Genomic DNA, 19,554 nt, shown 5'->3' with positions numbered 1-19,554 from the left:
TCCAGGTTCATTGCTGGGGTGCTGAACCCATTGGGCACGGCCAACCTCCAGTCATACCTGGATGATGTCCTGTCCTTTCACAACGACACCTGGGCCCACCTGGCTAGGCTCTGGGAAGTCTTGGAAGCCCACCGCAGGGGAGGAATCCGCCTCAAGCCCTCCAAGACCAAGCTGTTCCGAGCCAAGGTAGACTATCTGGGCCACACCCTCAGCCGCGAGGGCATAGCCATGCAAGAGGATTACATTGACCGCATCCTCGACTGGCCAGCCCCCAGCACCCCCAAGGACCTGCTCCTGGGGTTCTTTGGCTACTACCGGCTGTTCATCCCGGAGTACGCCGACCTCACCTACGAGGTGAATCGGCAGAAAACGGCCAGGACGCTGACATGGACAGCTGAGATGGAAGCCCAGCTGGTACAGCTCAAGGACAAGTTCCGCCAAGCCCCCATCCGAGCGCCACCCAGGTTTGACCTGCCAGCCGTGTTCCAGCTCACCACGGATTACAGCAGCCGGGCCATCTCTGCCATTCTCAGCCAGTGCCAGGACGGCAAGGAGAGGCTCATTGCCACCGTGGGGCGCAAGACGACCGACCCTGAGACCCGCTACCCGTCCTGGAAGGGAGAGATGGCCGCCATCATGTATGGGATCCGGAAATTCCACGGGATATTGTCCTACCGCAGCTTCCAGATCAACACTGATTCCTCGGCCTTGCTACAAATGAAGTCACTGAACGCATCCACAGGGATGGTAGCCTGCTGGCAGGAGGAGCTAGCGGCCCTAGACTTCACCGTCTGCCATCGTCCCGGCACCCAGAATACCAACGCTGACGCCCTCAGCCGCCTTGAGGATGACAACATGCCGGCCCCGTCCGCCAAAGAATTAGCAGAGCAGGCTGAGTATTTCCACCACCTTTGCCAGCTAGGGGAGCCTGCAGCTGACAGACCCTCCACAGTACGGCTGGATCCAGCACGAGTCTTGGAAGCCCAGACCCGGGATCCCCTCCTGCTCCGTGTCCGCCAGTGGGTGGCTGACGGGAAGCCCTCAACTAAGGCTGAGCTCTGGGGCAAGGACCGAGACGAGCAGCAGTACGCCAGCCGCTTCGCAGCACTTGGACTCGACGAGCATGGCTGCCTCACCACCACCTACAAGACCCTGACAGGGGAGAGAACACGGTACCTGCTGCCTTCGGCCCTCCAGCAGGACGCGTTTTTTCTGGCCCATGGAGCCCCCATGGCTGGGCACCATGGAATGGACGCCACTATAGCTCGCGTCGCCATGCACTTCTGGTGGCCCAACCTGTCCCGCGACGTCCGCCTGATGGTCCAGACCTGTCCTGAGTGCGTGCAGAAGGTCACCAAGGAGAGGCTGAAGTTAGGGATACACGTGCCCTCCCAGCAGGGGTATCCACAGCAAGTCCTGTTCATTGATCTGGTGGGGCCCCTACCAGAGACGCCAGCCGGGAACCATTACATCCTCACCTGTCAAGATGGGTTCAGCCGGTTTGTCAGCCTCTACGCCATCCCCAACAAGCGCACCCTCACGGTGGCCGAGACACTGCTGCACCGCCACCTAGCCACGTTCGGATGCCCCTTGAAGATTCACTCCGACAATGGGATGGAGTTCACTGGCCAGGTATTCAAGGAACTAGCCTCCAAGCTCGAGATTGGCCTGACACATCAACCGCCCTACAACCCGCAGTCCAACCGGGTCGAGAGGTTCCATCGGACGCTCAACACAGGCATGCGACTGTTCCTGGATAGAGACGACAACAACTGGGAGCCTCACTTGCCTGCTATAGCCTTCGCCTACAACACCAAGACCTGCAGGTCCACGGGCGTGACCCCCTTCCTGGCCTACTTTGGGAGAGAGGCCAAGCTCCCTGTGGACTTGGTGCTCCGGCTGCCGGACACTGAGTATGCGTCAGTCCCAGCCAACGTCCAAGCCCTCCTGCAACGATACCACGCCGTGTATGACGCAATCCAGCAGCGAGAAGAAGGGACCATCCGAAGGAGCGCGGCAGCCTACGAGGGAACGGCCAAGTACGAAGTTGGAGACCTGGTCTGGTATCTGGCCCCCCGCCTGGTGCCAGGTAAATCAGCCAAGATTACCAAGAGATGGACCGGCCCCTGGAAGATAGTGAGACGGGCCACGGACGTCCACTACGTCATCAGACCCGCCTCTCCGACAGCCAGGATCTCAGAAATCACCGCGCATGTTGGCTGACTGCGCAAATACACGGGAGATGTCACCGCCCAGCAGATTCCAACGGACATTCAGGACGACTTGGACGGCGACGAAGATGCCACTGAGCTGCCGGCCGGAGCCGCGGCGGTGCCATCTAGTGGACCAGGGCAGTTTCCCGTGTATCAGCCGGCGGCCGCAGCAACAGAAGTCCCACAGCCTAGCTGCCAGGATCGTGACCCGGTGGAGGAGAACCTGCAGCACCAACCCAGCGAGCCACAGCTGGCGCCGCCGGCCCCAGAACCACCCACGGATGCAGTTTGGAACCCCGACGCGGACATGGAGCCCCTACCTGCCAGCAGCGAGCCCCCAGGAGGAGAAGTTGCCACTGAGATGGAAGTCGCGGCCCCAGAGGGTGACAGCCGTCCCCATCCGGGTGGGAGCTAAGAGTCCGAGTAACCTGGACAAGATGGGCGCCCCTATGGAGTTCTACGCGCCTTCTACCATCGTTGTCCCTCCCTTGGGAGCCTCTAGAGTGAGCCTAGGCCTCCGTGTCCAGCTACCAGCCAAGACAGAGATAGTCCTGCAGACAAGGCCTAATTTCCAACACCGGGGCCTGGCCGTCGCCAACCCCCAGCTGGGAACCAACCGGGAGCTGACAATGCTGATATCCAACCACAGCCAGACCGAGCAACGAGTGTCCCGAGGAGCCTGTGTAGCCCAGGCTGTCCTACATCGAGCTGTGCCCCAGGGAGAAGCTGCCGTCCCCCATGGTTCAAGGCCTGGCGTCCCGGTGGTCCCGCAGCCCTTGAAGGGGAGGTTGTGGTAAGACGGCAGCATACGAACGGGCATTATACAGAGTTGCTACGCAGCGGCTTATCAAGTCAAGCCTTCTGCACTAATCCTATTATCACCATTCACCCCTGCCCGCTGAGACCCCACAGGCAGCGGTCAGATTGGACTGGCTAAATGGGGGAGGGACGCGGCCACCTTACAACCCTGCGCCCCCAGGCAACTATCCTACCGGGAGGTGGTTACCTTCCCCTTTACTGCAGCTTACCCCACAGATGCCTACCGCCGCAGGGTTCCGCCCTTGTCTCCCCACACCCCCTTCAACCTAACCTATTGTTATCATCTATTTTTGTATATATAGTAATAACCCTATTGTAAATGTATTCAGTTTTAAATATATCTTTGTAGTAGTAAATACTGCTAGTTTGTTATTGGTAGAATTCTTTAAGGCTAGGGGCTCGTTGGATTCGAACTCGCGACGGTAAGCTGAAACGCTTCAACTTACCACATATCATCATCGGGAATAAACATCAATTTATCGATCATTGTCTTATCTCTGCTTAAAACAAAATATTAATTTTTTGAATTTGTTTTATTTGTGTTGATGATAAAATAGCTTAAAATCTACATGTTTTAAATGACCAAGAAAAATTGAAATAAATAAACTGTTCAAAACAGATGAACTGAAACATTGTGGAAAAATTGAATGAATTGTTTAAATTACATAAAATTGTACTCAAAGTTTACCAAGAATATGTCTAACTAAATTTCAAAACTTATTCCAAGAAAGAATAATTTTGAGGTTATCAGCAGTTGTCTATTATTTAAGCAGCTAGATCCAGCATTATTGAAAAAAATGGCGGATTTTTCTGCGAATTGTTTTTTTATTTGCTGATTTTTAGAAAAGATCTGCGGTTTCGGTCTTTGCGTAGAACCAATTTTTATTAAGCTAATGGTCAGATTTTCAGGAAATTTTGCAGCTATGCAGAGAATTTTTTCAAATGTTTTTAAAACCTAATGTGGCTTAACACTCGCTGTCGGGGAGATGATGAGTTTGAATCCCGACTCAACATAGCGTCATAACTAAAGAAGATAAAAATGATTTCTACTTCTTTTATATCAGATGCGCGACATTATAAGACAAAGTAGGGGGAATGCCTTGGCCCAAACAGGTGCAACACATTACATTGCACGCACAGTTAGGACAAACATCGTGTAATCAAAGAGTTATGTGTCTGCTGGGTGTTACTCAACCTAATACCCCAGGTTTTTGGTCAAAAAGAAGAGATTTGACGTTAAAGTTGATAGGTCACAAGTCACATGCGGCTGCCCAACTTGATAATTTTTCTCGTTTAAATCATTAAATTATGGGTGATTCTTCGTTTTTTTCTTACTAGCTTTTCTCCTATTTTTAAATTATTATTTTCAGATGTTTAGATTTTATATCTGGCGACAAGAAAATCCACAAAATTCCAATTTTTGTAAAAAATTAAGTTTGAAAATTTCAAGTGCAAATTTCATCCCCTGGTGTTAAAAATCATCCATGATAAGAAAAACAGATATTTTTATATTTTTTCAATTCTTTACAACTTTGCTTTTATGAAGTCTTTCATAAAACCACTCTATATATGATTTATTTAAAGCTGAAATTCCATAACCTTAGCAAAGCAACTGATAAAAATGGCAATTTATTTGCTCCCTTCAGGAGTGGTTTTATGAAGAACTGCATAAAAGAAAACTTGTTCAGAATTTTAAATCCATAATCTTTGCTTTTATGTCATGATTGTGCAGTAACTCATAGGGTATGAAAATTGAACTTGAAATTTCAAAATCTATTTTTTCAAAAAATAGTTTTTGTTGGATTTTATGGTTGCCAGATATGAAATCTACGCATATTGTATAGCTAGATGGCACCGGTCTGGTTGAGATTGGGAATTTTAAACAAAATTTTTATTGCAATTATCTACTAAGAGAGTGAAGTCAGTTTTAAGAAACTAACATTGTAAATGTCACATCATATTTGAATGCATATAGGGCACTCTGATTTTGAGAATTGGCGCATTTTTGGACATCACTGCGGCTAGAAATACAATTGTGACTCAGTTTCTTCATTCTTGTCAGTTTCATTCAAGATGGGAAACCGTCATCACCAAATTATGGTTGCTCTGCTCGCAACTAGCGCTCTCTATTTGTCAGTTTTCATAGGTGTGCACAAATTGTTTACGGTCATCAGCTGATTTATACAGCTATATCTATATTACAAAGTAGCTTGATTTCTGTCCGTCCGTCTGTCTGTCCCATAAGATCTCGGTAACCACTGAACCGAATTACAAATTACAAACTAGATGCTAATAGCATATATAGGGAATCTTCACAAGAAAATCAACCGTCTATCTAATAGCAGATTTGTAAATTAAATTTACGTTCTGACTGACTGACAGACGGACCAAGTATAAGTATTATAAAGTAGATTCGCACCTTAAAACTATTTTTTGTTGCATCAATAACAAAAGTTATCATTTAATCAGTTAAAATGTAAGTCTACCTACTTTAAGGGCCTACATATATGTATTATAAAGAGTAAAATGCAGGACTCCTAGAATCCCTTTTTCTAAAAGTTGAAATTTATCAACCTCCGAATCTCAACCTTTATATTGGAAATTTAAAATTTATGCAAAAGACATATGTCATTTTTTAATTTGTAAAATATTGTATTAAAGATATTAGAATCAAGTGTTTTAAAGCAAATTTTAATTATCGTTCCCAAACCCCAAAGTTAAATTAGTAATTACTTTTCAGGGTTTTTTTTTATAGGGAAGGATTGTTAGCCCCAACCAAACCCCCTGGACTGGGGGAAGTGTCAGTCCTTAATTAGTTCGAAACATTTTTAAAACTAATTTAAAAAAAAGAAGAATTCTAAATGTTTCTTATCCGTGTTCTCAATAGTAATTACATAACTCAGAGTAAAAACTCCAGTGATGTAATCATTATTAAGCCCGGACGTATAAGGTACCTATTTGCTGGCCCCCCAAAAAAAGGGAAACCCACAAACAAACCACAAACTGAAGTGAAATTTTACGAGTTTTCTATTTGCATGATTAAACAAATGTTGCTTGAACACTAAATAAAACAAGGATGGTAATATCCATTTAACTAAAGCCAAAATATTTCAGTCAATACTACATAAATAATAAAATTATAGATAACATTAATATACAATCGATTGATCTTATTTTTAGTATACTGATTGCTGGGACAACGAAGTACAATATTATAAGCGAAGCAACACTATAACCAAGTCCTAAAATGTAAGTATGTCCATAAACATTATCCTGAATCAAGCAGTTTTTCAATAAATTTACTTACAATTTTGCTTCGACTCTTATAGATTTATATTCTGATTATTCAGTTCTGACACTATACAAGTGTCCGTTTGTCCTACAGTTTCAGTGCTTTGCTTTTATGGATGTTGTCATCCTTGTTTTATAAATTCTTTTTACTGATAATTGCTTTTTTTTTAGATGGAGCAACAGGCCAGGTAAATTTTGGAGGTCAAACAGCTGCCAGACCTAGTAATCCAACCAACCAATCAAACTGGAGACCAACAAGGAGAAATTCCAGGAATCTTAGTTTTCTTACATTTAATATTTTTCATAGGTACTATTACTGAAGTAAATCATTTTACCCAATATTATAAAAGAAAAAATCTGATATATTTTTGAGAATTCGAATGATTCATAATTCATAATTACAGCATAATATTTCCAACCAACGAACCAAATAGGAGAACAACAAGGAGAACTTCCAGGAATTTTAGTTTTGAAACATTCAATATTTTTCATTGGTACTATAACTCAAGTAAATCATTTTACCCAACATTATAAAAGAAAAAATCTGATATATTTTTAAGAATTCGAATGATTCATAATTCATAATTACAGCATAATATTTCCAACCAACGAACCAAATAGGAGACCAACAAGGAGAACTTCCAGGAATTTTAGTTTTCTTACATTTAATAGTTTTCATTGGTACTATTACTGAAGTCAATCATTTTACCCAATATTATAAAAGAAAAAATCTGATATATTTTTGGGAATTCGAATGATTCATAGTTCATAATTACAGCATAATATTTTGTAGGTTAGGAAATACAAGCAGTTAGAAAACCCATAAAATTTGGAAATTCAGACAGCTTTATTTTTACAAATTCCAAATATAAAATGGAATTTATTAAAACCTATATGGATGGATCTTGGACAAAGTAGGGGGCTATAGCACTTACACATCCAGCAAATTTACAGTTGATGTATTTTTGGCAAAATGTTTTCTTCCTTTTTCTCATGCCATAAATACATCCAACACAGGCAAAAATACATCTAATATTTTAATTCATATGTCAAAAATACATCTGACACTGGCATTTACACATCCATACGTTTTCAATTATATGTCATAAGTACATCCAACACTGGCAAATATACATCTAGATTAATTTATAAGAATATTCATTTATATACAATTAATTAGATTTTGTACAGTATGTATAGGTTTTTAATTTTTGCCCTATTTTTGATACTTTCCCCCTATTTACATACTTCCCTTTTTCTTAAGATGCTCCCTACAAAACATCAATACATTTATAACAACAAGATGAACAACTTCGAGCTATATTGAAATATTGTTCTTTATTAGGTCTAGCTTAAAGCATTTTAAGATTTAAATATATCAAGTTATACTTTACTACATTATAAGTTCTTAGTTTCATTAAATTTCAATTCAGTCAAATAACTAAAGATGAAATAACAGATTTCATTGTTTCAATAAATAAAATACAAACATTTGATAAAATAAATCTTAATTAAATGTTGTAGATATGACTAAGCCTTGTAAATTTTCTAGAAAAATTCTAAAATAGGGTTGTGAGATTTAGGTAGGGTAAGGTTAAGAAAGGGATAAGACATAAAATTTTTATTATGTTTAGAAGAATATATAAAATATTAAAATATAACTCTGCAGTGTATTTTAAACACAAGGATTAATATTCATTGAATGTACATTATGCTTTTAAATAGTCAGACCTATATAGCTGTTGCTTAAATTGAGTTTATCCTATATTCCTGCTTAATTTGATTAGATTCAAAATGATGTGCTTTTTAAATGAGCCTTAATACATCCATTCCCTAATTACTAAAAAAGATATCATTAAGAACATGTCCTTATAAAAAAAGACATCCTGACATATTTATTATAATTTAAATCTTAATAATGCTTTTTATTTTAACCTGACAAATATATTATAACTCAAACAATATAAAAGTTGTTTTCTTATTATTTTAAATTAAATTTCTATGGATGTATAAATGCCAGTGTTGGATGTATTTATGACATATAATTGAAAACGTATGGATGTGTAAATGCCAGTGACAGATGTATTTTTGACATATGTATAAAAATATTGGATGTGTTTATGCCAGTGTTGGATGTATTTATGACATGAGAATCGATTTTACTGTCATTTATACAGTAAAAATTCAGTTTGTCATAAATACATCCATTGCACTGGCGAAAACACATCCACTGTAAATTTGCTGGATGTGTAAATGGCAGTCCCCCCAAAGTAGCTTCAGACAAAGTAGCTTTGGACAAAGTAGCTTCGGACAAAGTAGCTTCAGGAAAAAGTAGCTTCAGTACAAAGTAGCTTCAGGACATTTACTGAAGAAAAGTAGCTTCCTAAGAAAAATAGTCTCCAATATGACCGCAGCGCTCGGCCCCCTGGCCTACCTAGCCGCGGGCGCTCGGCCCCCTAGCCTATAACCTAACCTAACCTAACCTATGTTAGCCTCAGAACATTTATTTAAGAAAAATATCATCAACTGATAATGCATAGGTGGTTTAGAATTTTGAGGATTTTGCAAAAAGTGGTTGATAGATTTTTACAATTTTTAATATTGTTTTTACAAGTTTTAATAATGTTTTTACATTTTTAGGTTAGGTTAGGTTAGAGGCTAGAGGGCCGAGCGCCCGCGGCTAGGCAGAGCAGGGGGCCAAGCGCTGCGACCATAACCTTTATTAACAGTGGAGGCTACTTTCCTTAGGAGGCTACTTTGTCCTGAAGCTTCTTTGTCCTGAAGCTACTTTGTCTGAAGCTACTTTGTCCAAGATCCATATGGATGTGTATAAAAACTTATTCAAAATTTGTACCATTAATCCCCCACCTATACAAGAATATTTAAGAAAAAAAACTAAGATATATGAACAGGTTTAAGCCACAACCATGTCCAAATAATCAAGTGTACTGTGAAGTAGCAGAAGGTTATCATCTATAATACAAAGTAGAACGATGTCTGTCCGTCTGTCTGTCCGACTGAAGCTTAAGATCTCAGTAACCGCTGAACTGATTGGGCTCTACTTTTTAGGGTATATACCTATTGGTCCTATGGTGGTTTTAAGCTATTTTATTGGGGGATGGGACACCCCCAACCCCTCCCAAAAATGAAAATCCCCACCTCAAAAAGAAATTATTATTTTAGGCAGTTACTCAATTAAATTGGCAGCACCAGAAATTTTTTTAAAATTACCTCTTGGGACAAAGCCCCTAGTAAATTTTATATATTAACATTGGGGGGGGGGGGGGGATTATACTGTAAATTATATTAAGTTTCAAATAGGTCATCTCAATCATTGGCTTTAAAACTTAAGGACATTTCTTAAATCTTGCCTAGTTGGATACAAACTAGTAGTGGTCCAACATTCATATTAATAATTTTCATCTTTAGATAAGTAAAGTATATTTGTTTATCATAATTGAGTGTAACTTTTTTATATTTTTTTTTATTAAAACATAAATAGGCTAGGTATTAAAGTGTTGAAATATTTTTTGAATTTAGATTTCCCAGATATTACAAGTGAATATGGAAGTTTTTCACAATTCTACCAAGAAGGTAAATAATAACATTTATAATCTTATCAAATTAATTCTAGCGGTTTCGCCCCTAGATTCTAGGTGCCTTGCCCCAAGAGGCAATTAAAAAAAAAAAATAGATACCTAACAAAAAAAATTGTGAGAATTTTTTTTTGTGTGGGTTGGGGTACTCCACATCCCAAGAAAATAGCTGTTACCAAGATCTTAAACTTTAGACAGACAGACATCGTTCTACTTTGTGTTTAGATTATTGACAAAAATATTATTTGTTTTAGAGATCAGAGCTTGTGATGTTAGAAGGTCAACAGTTTTTCCAAGGTAATGTCACATTTCTAAGGAAGACCTGGGTATTTACTTGAAATTCACATTTTCTTTCTCTTAATAAAGTAACAGGATATCTCTGTATGTGTCTTTATCTTGCTAACCACTGATCTGATATGGTTCTCTTCTGTACAATGTAGCTTCTCATAGATCCCTGAAAGGTTTATAAATATTTAGGGAAAGGGTACCACCACCCTCCCAAAGAAATCACAAAAGTTCCCAAAAAAAAATTATGAAGCGCCACCTATGGGCCTTTAAGATACTTATCGCCTAACAGCTGATCTTAACATAGATTGCAAAGAAAACATTTTACGTGTCCGCTTGAGGCCTCTAGGGGTGTGGCAGCTAGTATTTTTTTTTATATAGAGGAAGACGGGTTAGATAAGCCACTAATGAAAAGTAACATAGTAACAAAAAAAATGACTTAACTTTTAAAGGAAGGCAATGAACTTGAATGGCGAATTTATGTTTATTCTGAATAGCATGAATTTCACTCAAGCTGTTGAAGTTGAAACTTGCATAGGTAAGTGGAATCATTTTATAATTTTATGGCCACTTGATCAGTTTGTACAGAGGCTAACCCCTATAGGTTAAGGGCGATGAACTAAAGAACCCATTCATCTTTGCAGTAGCAAAGCTACTACATAATTTACTTCGTCTGTCCGTCCGTCTGTATATTAGACTGTAACTCTAAGGGGGAAATGTGTTTTTCTCGGTAGCAATTACTGATAAAAAGCTGAAATTTTAAGAGAAGATTCCTATGACATTTATGGCCACTTGATCAGTTTGTACAGAGGCTAATCGAGTACCCTCATAGGTTAAGGGCGATGAACTTGTTAAGAACCAATTCATCTTTGTAGTAGCAAAGCTACTAAATAATTTACTTCGTCTGTCCGTCCGTCTGTATATTAGACTGTAACTCTAAGGGGGAAATGTGATTTTTAATGATAAGAAGCTGAAATTTTAAGAGAAGATTCCTATGACATTTATGCCTCTAGTCTATATAACATTTTCCTTTTAGCAATATAATAAATGTCTTTAAGATGTTAAGTGATTTTTTTTAGATTTTTAGGTAGGTATTCTCTCATTTTTTTTATTATAATAACTGAAATACTTTTTTATAACTCACTTTGTTCATTTTATTATTTTTTTTGTGCTTAGCTCCTTGTTGGTGTTGTCATACTTGTAATTGCATGTGAAATAAATGCTTATATGTTACAGATGTGAAGAAAAAAATTTTTAGGGTCAGAGCTAAAAAAATTCTGTAATTAAAAATTATATTAGTAAAATTTTATCAGAATACATTATCAATATCAACTCATGTAATAATTTAGGTGAAGGTCTGCCATGTTTTTTAGATGAAGATGTACCTTTCAAAGACTCAACATCTTGCAGGTGTAAATTTTAACTAGGGTTGGCAATCCATCTAATTTTTGGACCGGATTCGGATTCTTACAAGAATCCGTCCAAAAAATCGAACTCTCCTCGAATTCTGTATTTTTTTTGACGGATTCCGTATTCTAGCAATATTTAAAAGTCTTCTTAAAAAAATAAATTAAGGGTGGTGTAGGTGTAGGGTGATCTTTGCCTTCAAAGAGGGGAGTGTTTAATTTTAAAAAAAACTAAAGACGCTAATTTTAGCCTAACGATCAAGAATCCGAATCCACTATAAAAAACGGATTCCGGATTCGTTTTCTGGATTCCAAAATAGGCCAAAAATTTGGCGGATTCCAGATTCGGTTTGTCAACCCTAATTTTAACAATTACTGAACAAATACAAATAAAAATATTGTTTGGTGGTTTTTATAAATTGATATCAAAATTCTATGAATGTATATTTTACATGTGTTTAGATAAGGCAGTTGTATTATTGTCAGTCATGGATGTATTACTGGCAGTATAAATATTATGTTAGATGTTTTTTTTTGCTAGTAGTCATTTTGGTCATTTACACAGCTAAAATTCAGTTTGCCATAAATACACACATACTTTTTAAATTGCACAGTTGAAAATATATCTACTGTACTTTCAGTACAAATGGTAGTCTCCTAAGTGTATTAATACCATAATTTTGTTAGGCAGCAGTATGCAGTTAGGCAGTTAATGGCATTGAATGAAAATGGTACAATTGTGGTGGACTCATTTCAACTTCCAACTGCTTGTACATGTTATCTTCTCAGAGACAAACAAACAATCACTGATAAGTTTATGAGAGATTAAGTACAATATCTAATATTATAATTTATTTTATAATTTTAAAATGTTACTTGATAATATGATATAAGCAATGTAAATAAATCATACCAAGAATTTGCAGTAAATTTGGTATTAATCAATGAATACATATCAAGATAAGCTTTATAACTTAATATGTTAGATTTGGATTTTCATGATTTGTGTTTTTTTTTTTAATATGAAATGATATCAGATTATATTGCTGCATGCAATACTTATTGTATAGATGTATATTGTATTGAATTAACTACTTGCCCTAAATGACAGATACATTTTTGTCTGCTATTTGTTCTTTTGACGCTATTAGCTGATTTCTACGACCCAATCCAAAATCGGGACAGGGTCCCTGCCCTTAAGTAAGAGTAACATATAGGTCAAGATCCATGTATTCTTTTACTTTAATGTTCTGTGCAAATATGTGAAATATGTGCATGTATGTCCTTGTTTAGTGCATCTCTTTAAATTTGTATTCTGTTTCAATCAATATATTATTACTTGGATGTTGAACCAGATTTTTATATACTCTAAAAAAGTGATGCTCGCAGCGGGCTAAAATAATGATAATCCCTATCCAATCCTTTTATCCCATCCCCCTTACTCACATTGGATGAAAGAACTGGCCAATAAATGAGGTCCATACTAGCAAGATGAATTGACGAAAAATTTTCTCTGTCAATATATCCACATATATCCTATATCCATTTTTGTGTCTAAAAGTATGAACTAAGATGTCATAATATGTTCAACAAATAAAGGATTTAGAATAGATGGCTACTTCAAAAAACAGTCTAAGTTTTTTTAGTATTAGCTCTACCAATAATTAATTTTTACAGACTATAGAAAAAAAATGTCCAGTATTGCTTCGAAACGATGAATATCTGGTGGGTTAGAACCAGTTTTCAGCCATACTGAAAAATCATTTATATCATAGTTTTACAGCATCCAAGCTTATTTGTAAGGGGTAAGGAGGGGTTTCTCCCCCTTCTATGGACAGAGAACACTTTTAAAAGCGAAGCTTTTCTATAATTAGGGTCGGTCCGTCCGTACGTCCGTCCGTCCGTCACGGATAGCTTTTTTCGTTAATTTAGACATGTTAGAATTGTCCTATCGATTTCAAATTTTGCATGGTGATTCCTGTAGTAGTTAGGTACGATTTAGAAAGCGTAGCAACTCTATAATCATTACCAAAATGTCAGTACGTCCATTTTAAACATGTTGATTTTTTACTTTTTTTAATAGCTTTTTTCGTTAATTTAGGCATGTTAGAATTGTCCTATAGATTTCAAATTTTGCATGGTGATTCCTGTAATAGTTAGATACGAGTTAGAAAGCGTTGCAATTCTATAATCATTACCAGAATGTCCGTACGTCCATTTTAAACATGTTGATATTTTTTACATTTTTAACAACAAATTTGTATGTGACCTAATTATCCGATTGGTCTGATTTTTGGTATACTGATTCCTGGGACAACAAAGTACAATATTATAAGCGAAGCAACTCTATAATCAAGTCCTAAAAATGTAAGTATGTCCATAATCATTACCCTGTATCAAGCAGTTTTTCAACAAATTTACTTACAATTTTGCTTTGACTCTTATACATTCGCATTCTGATTTTTCAGTTCTGACATTATACAAGTGTTAATGTCCGTTTGTCTTACCGATTCAGAGCTTCGCTTTTATGGATGTTGTAATCCTTGTTAATTACAGAATGGCATTTTTTTTTGAAATTCTCAACAAAGATGTAACAAATGTATAAAAAATATGGATTTCAAAGATTAATTTTCAAACATAGCCTGTATTAGAGAATTTGGATTAAGTTTATATTCAAATTCAAATCTGTTTGCAAACAGGATTGATCCAAAATGATTTTAGCTACCTATCAATGACGTCATACTCGCGAGGATGCTCTCCATGACACTTAAAAGTCAGTTCCAGCTACCAAGGATAACTAAGAGTAGCCAAATCTCTCCTTCTCTGTCCAAACACCCAGGCTATTAGGTTGAGTAACACCCAACAGACAACCAACAAGACCTTTGTCTGGAAGTAGGGTTGGGCCGGATACTTTTTTGGCCGGATACCGGATATCCGGCTAATTTCTAATGCCGGATATCCGGTTCCGGCCGGATATCTGGCCAACTTTCGATATCCGGCAAATTACCGGATATCTGGCCGGATAGCCGGATATCCTGTAACCGGATAGTTTTAATATCCGGCCGGGTATTGAAAATGGCCGGATATCCGGCCAAACCGGATATCCGGACCAACCCTATCTGGAAGTTCTAACTGTGCAGTGGTAATGAGTTGCACCTGTTTTGGACACCTATCTATAAATGTGTTGCATCTGACATAGTAGCAGTAGAAACCATTTTCAATCACGAACACGGGTTATGACTTTAGCTAACTCAGTAAAGCTCTATTCTTTACCTTTCTAGAATTGTTGTACATAAGGAAAAGGTAAAAATGTTTTGTGCATACCCCATAACTAGTTTTTGTTGTGTTTACTTACAACAAGTTTTCCCCCTGCTGGCGTGTTAACATAATAATAGTGTTCATGTAAAACCAATTAAAAGCTTCAAAACTAGCTGTTTTCAAAATTTTTGGTAGTGAAAGAATTCTATGATTTCACTGTCTATAATAAAATTTAGGTATATGTGATATTATCCAGGGGAAATGAAAAAAAAAATCATATATGTTTGTCAGGATAGGAGGGGACATTGGGCTGTTCCTAAAAGTTCTATAATAACGCTCTCTTAATTGTTGGCATAACAACTTTGGGGAATTTTATTGAATTTTAATTGGTTGGTTTATTAAGCTGAGTGTCCAAAAGTTTCATCCACAAATTGCAATCTACAGAAGGGATCATTTTGTGTATCATAGTTGGGATGTACATCGATTTATCTGCCATTGTCTTATCCCTTTATATCCCTGTGTGTTTTTATGAATATTGACTTTAAAAATTAAATTTTTTAATAGCATTATGACCTCTGTTTTTACTGATGCATCTCTACAATTCATTTGGTCACAAAACAAAACAAAAAACATTGTCTTTTTTCCTTTACCAGATTGAGAATAAAAACCTTAGTTATTTATTTTTATATATTTATGGCCTGTAAAAGATATTAGTTTGTTAAAGTAGCACAGGATTGAAAAGGATCAATTGCTTTTAAAAAAGGTGAAATTAAATGTACTGAGCTACTTAATGAAAAATTTTCTCGTAAACCATCCCCACTTTAATAAACATTTATTCATTTGAATAGTTTAAAGTTTTAAATATAAATGATTACATTTGATTTCAAAGACATTGGTCATGAATTTAGAAAGATTGTAGGGTAGCTTTTAATTTTTTTAAAGCTTTGTTGTTTCAACACTTTTCTAGGTAAAACATAATAATATATTGTTTACCATCTATCCCCTTTGGCAAGCAAATATCTATCTATATCCATCCAAACTCTTTAGCAAGTACGCAGTTTCAAGTACTTCGTAACAAGTTGCATAAAAAAAACAAGCACAAATGAATCCAAAGTAGTGCAGAAAAGTTGCTTTTAAAAGCTGAAGACAGAAACTCAGAGATCTAAAGGGATAAGACAATGTCACAAAATTGATGTACATCCCCAATGATGATAAACAAAATTATACCTTCTTTACATTACAATTAATGATTTAAACGTTTAGATACTCAACCTAATGAACCAACCAATCAAAATAAAACAAAAGTCCCCAAATTTTGAGCCAAGGAAAAAGAAAATGTTATTTAAATCTTTAGGGACTATTATAATAAACAGCCCAATGTCTATCTACTACATTCAGAAAACTGGCTAGTTACAGAAAAAAAATTGAGGTAAACTTGGGTGATATGAAAAGAAAATAATAACTTTAAATCAGGTTAGGTTAGGTTTTATTGGGGACTGGGTAGCCATGTTGTGTTATGGCACCGCAGGTAAAGGCCTCGCAGGTTTAGGACCCTTCGTAGAGGTTAGCCAAAGTAAAAATCTCCCCAACCTATATTCAACTTATTTAAAAATAAGGTGGAGGGAATTCAGTGCGTGACAGCGAATTTGGGGGAAAGCACCTTAAAAATATCTCTATATATATGTACATAACAAGCTTTATATATCTTTCTGTATAATATTCTAGTTATCCTGGTTCACACTGATTTTCAAAGAAGGAAATTCCAACATATTTACGATGTTAAAATTGGCTTATGTATTATATAGGGAAAAATTCTGGCTTTCCGCCAAAGAATAGTATTCTAAAAAACATGGATGAATAGATAAATCTGATGAAATATATACTGGGTACTTTGTTCAAAATAGGGATCTAAAGGGACAAGACAATGGCCGATAAATTAATGTACATCCCCAATGATGATACACATAATTACCCCATCTATAGATTACAATTAGTGGTTGAAACGTTTGGATATTCAATATAATGAACCATAGACGTCCAAGGGGGGGGGGTAATGGGGCGATTACCCCCCCCCCCAAACGATTTTGGGGGTGCCGTAGGCAATCCCAAATTTTTTTTCATTTTGCACCCCCCCATTTAAAATTTACCCCTACCCTGGGGGTGCCGTAGGCACCCCCAACCATTTAAAAGGGGGTATTATCCCCCTCCAAACAATTTTTGGGGGGTAAATACCGCCCCCCCAAAATAAAAAATCTCTAATAAAAAATTTTTAGCGCGCTTCACGCGCATTTTTAATACTATATATTTAATAAAATTTAAATTACCCCCCCCAAAAATTTTACCCCGGGGGTAAATTTTGGGGGGGGGGGGGGTAAACTAAATTTACCACTGCCAACAGATTTCAGGGGGGGTAATTACCCCCCACCAAGCAAATTTAACCCCCGGGGTAAAAATTTTGGGGGGGTAAAAAAAATTTGCGGCGCGCCATTTTACTCCCCCCCTTCAAAAATTTTTACCCCCCCCCCCAAAAAAAAAGCTTGGACGCCCCTGTAATGAACCAACCAATAAAACTTCAACAAAAGTCTCTAAAGTTATTATAGCTAACAAATAAGAAAACTTTAAGGACTAGTGTAATTAACAGCCCAATGCCCTTCCTCCCTAAGTTTAAACTGTTTAACCAAGAACTTTGATATACAGCAGGGATAATTTTGTCCATCAACCTTAGGGATGTATATCAGTTTATCGGGAACCAAGTAAAAGTGTCTGACTATGACGTCAGAAAAAATTAACAATTAACCAATGAGAGACCGCTATATATTTTATCATTGGTCAATTACAGTGATAACTGGCTTCTCATTGGTTAATTGTTATTTTATTCTGACGTCATAGTTCGACACTTTTACGAGGTTCGTTTATCGGTCATTGTCTTATCCCCTTGATCCTTATCATCCTTGAAAATAATAGACATAATCTTCTTGCCATTTTAGAGATCTTAGGGACACACAAATGGCCAAAATCAAATTTTGTAAAGTATTCTTATCCCTGTGTGTTTAAAATTTTGTGCTTTGTTGTTAAAAGGTTTTCCTTAATCTTTGAGCTTTGTACTGCGACATTATAATGGATGTAATAAATATTGGATTTTATAATGTTTCCATTTTTTAAAAAGAAAAATTGTCAAGGAATATGATTTGTAATATATTTGATGGTCGATTGATGAAACAAAAACCTTTTATTTTCAAAATAAATTAAAATTAAGGGGTGGGAGGTAGTTTTTCATATTAGGTCAGGCTAAGTGTGGTTATATATGGTATTGGATAGCCCGTCAGGGCTAGGGCTCTCCGCAGGGTTTAGCCATAGGAAAAATCAATTATTTCCAAAGTAAGGAGAGGGGGATGATTTTTTGCTTAATAGAAACATTGTAATTTCATGTAATTTTTACAGAATATACATTCATGATTATTAATCCAATATGTATGTAGAAGAGCGAAGACGTGCTTTTCCTATGATCAATACAGAACACTAATTTCAGCAAAGAATATTTGCATCTTATTTTTTAGTCAGTCAAAATAAACAGTTTCTTTTCGTTTTGTATTCTTTTAGTAACCATATTTTTAGAATTACAGCCTAAACAAAGATTTTCTATTTTTCTATCTATGATTTTATTCATTACTTCTGACATTATTCTAAACATAAATTTATAGTATAACAAGACAACTACCCGGATTCCCCCGTTAAGGACCTTTTTCGTCTGCTAGCCAATTGCTTTCTGCTCTTTTGTAGAGAATTGGTTGTGTTAATATTCCCGACGCTATTTGAAGATTTTAAAAGACCCCTTTGAAAGTCGGCACATGGTCCTCGGGTAGGGGAAATACAGTTCCCTCCCCTCTATAGTGTTTTACTCTAATGTCCTTAATTATCGTTGTTACAAGAAAGTGTACATATGTTTAGTTCCCTGTATTGATGACAGTCTTGTTGTTTGCTCCTTGCTTGAAGAAAGTGTACATATATTTAGTTCCCTGTATTGATGACAGTCTTGTTGTTTGCTCCATGTTTGAAGAAAGTGTACATATGTTTAGTTCCCTGTATTGATGACAGTCTTGTTGTTTGTTCACCAAACTTCAAATTGATTTGCAATATTTTGGGGCCATCTTCCCAATTTTTCAGTGAAAAATATCAAGTTTAAACCTATAATAGTTATGTATGGCATTGTATTTTAGACAGCTTTCCTCAGATATCAAAATAAAAAATCATAAGATTAAAATCATCTTTGTTAGCCCCACGGTGCTATGATGTTGTCATCCTTGTTATGTAACAATTGGATGCTGTACGTATTGGTGCAAAAAATGGGGACAATTTTTAAATTGATTTGACGGGGCTGTTTATTTACGTCACAAGTGAGGGGAAGGAGGAAAGAAACCCCCTAGAAAAGAGATGGGGGTATGACGTCACACGCCAAAACAATTTGAAATTTGTCCCCATTTTTTGCACCAATACGTACAGCATCCTAAATTTTAAATTATCTTTCAGAGACGAGATGACATGTCGGGTTCTAGTCCTCTTCACGCCACCTTGCTATATACTCCCAGGGATCTAAAGGAATAAGACAATGGCCGATAAATTGATGACATCTCCAATAATGATACACAAAATTACCCTTTCTGTAGATTACAATTAATGCTTGAAGTA

General features: G+C 37.3%; 1 protein-coding gene across 2 annotated transcripts; it reads left to right on the top strand.

The window, feature by feature from the left end:
• The first annotated feature begins 5,041 nt into the window (after positions 1 to 5,041).
• Positions 5,042 to 12,524, top strand: LOC145334576 (protein spaetzle-like). Of its 2 annotated transcripts, XM_080180074.1 has the most exons (10): positions 5,042 to 5,178; positions 6,495 to 6,594; positions 6,728 to 6,781; positions 6,915 to 6,969; positions 9,237 to 9,288; positions 9,864 to 9,917; positions 10,174 to 10,216; positions 10,657 to 10,742; positions 11,554 to 11,614; positions 12,298 to 12,524. In XM_080180074.1, the coding sequence occupies exons 1-10, from the start codon at positions 5,106 to 5,108 to the stop codon at positions 12,437 to 12,439; spliced, it is 720 nt and encodes a 239-aa protein (XP_080036200.1). In that variant the 5' UTR covers positions 5,042 to 5,105; the 3' UTR covers positions 12,440 to 12,524. The 2 variants fall into 2 exon arrangements, with proteins under 2 accessions (XP_080036200.1, XP_080036201.1); XM_080180075.1 differs by lacking the exons at positions 6,728 to 6,781; positions 6,915 to 6,969 and having other exon boundaries at positions 6,495 to 6,595.
• Positions 12,525 to 19,554: the final 7,030 nt, after the last annotated feature.

The sequence above is a fragment of the Acartia tonsa genome, chromosome 12 (genome assembly GCF_053477335.1).
Source record: "Acartia tonsa isolate MP-2025a chromosome 12, ASM5347733v1, whole genome shotgun sequence".
In the NCBI taxonomy this organism is placed as follows: Eukaryota; Metazoa; Arthropoda; class Copepoda; order Calanoida; family Acartiidae; genus Acartia; species Acartia tonsa.
The sequence above is the reverse complement of the archived record's forward strand: the minus strand, read 5'-3'. Positions and strand labels throughout refer to the sequence as shown.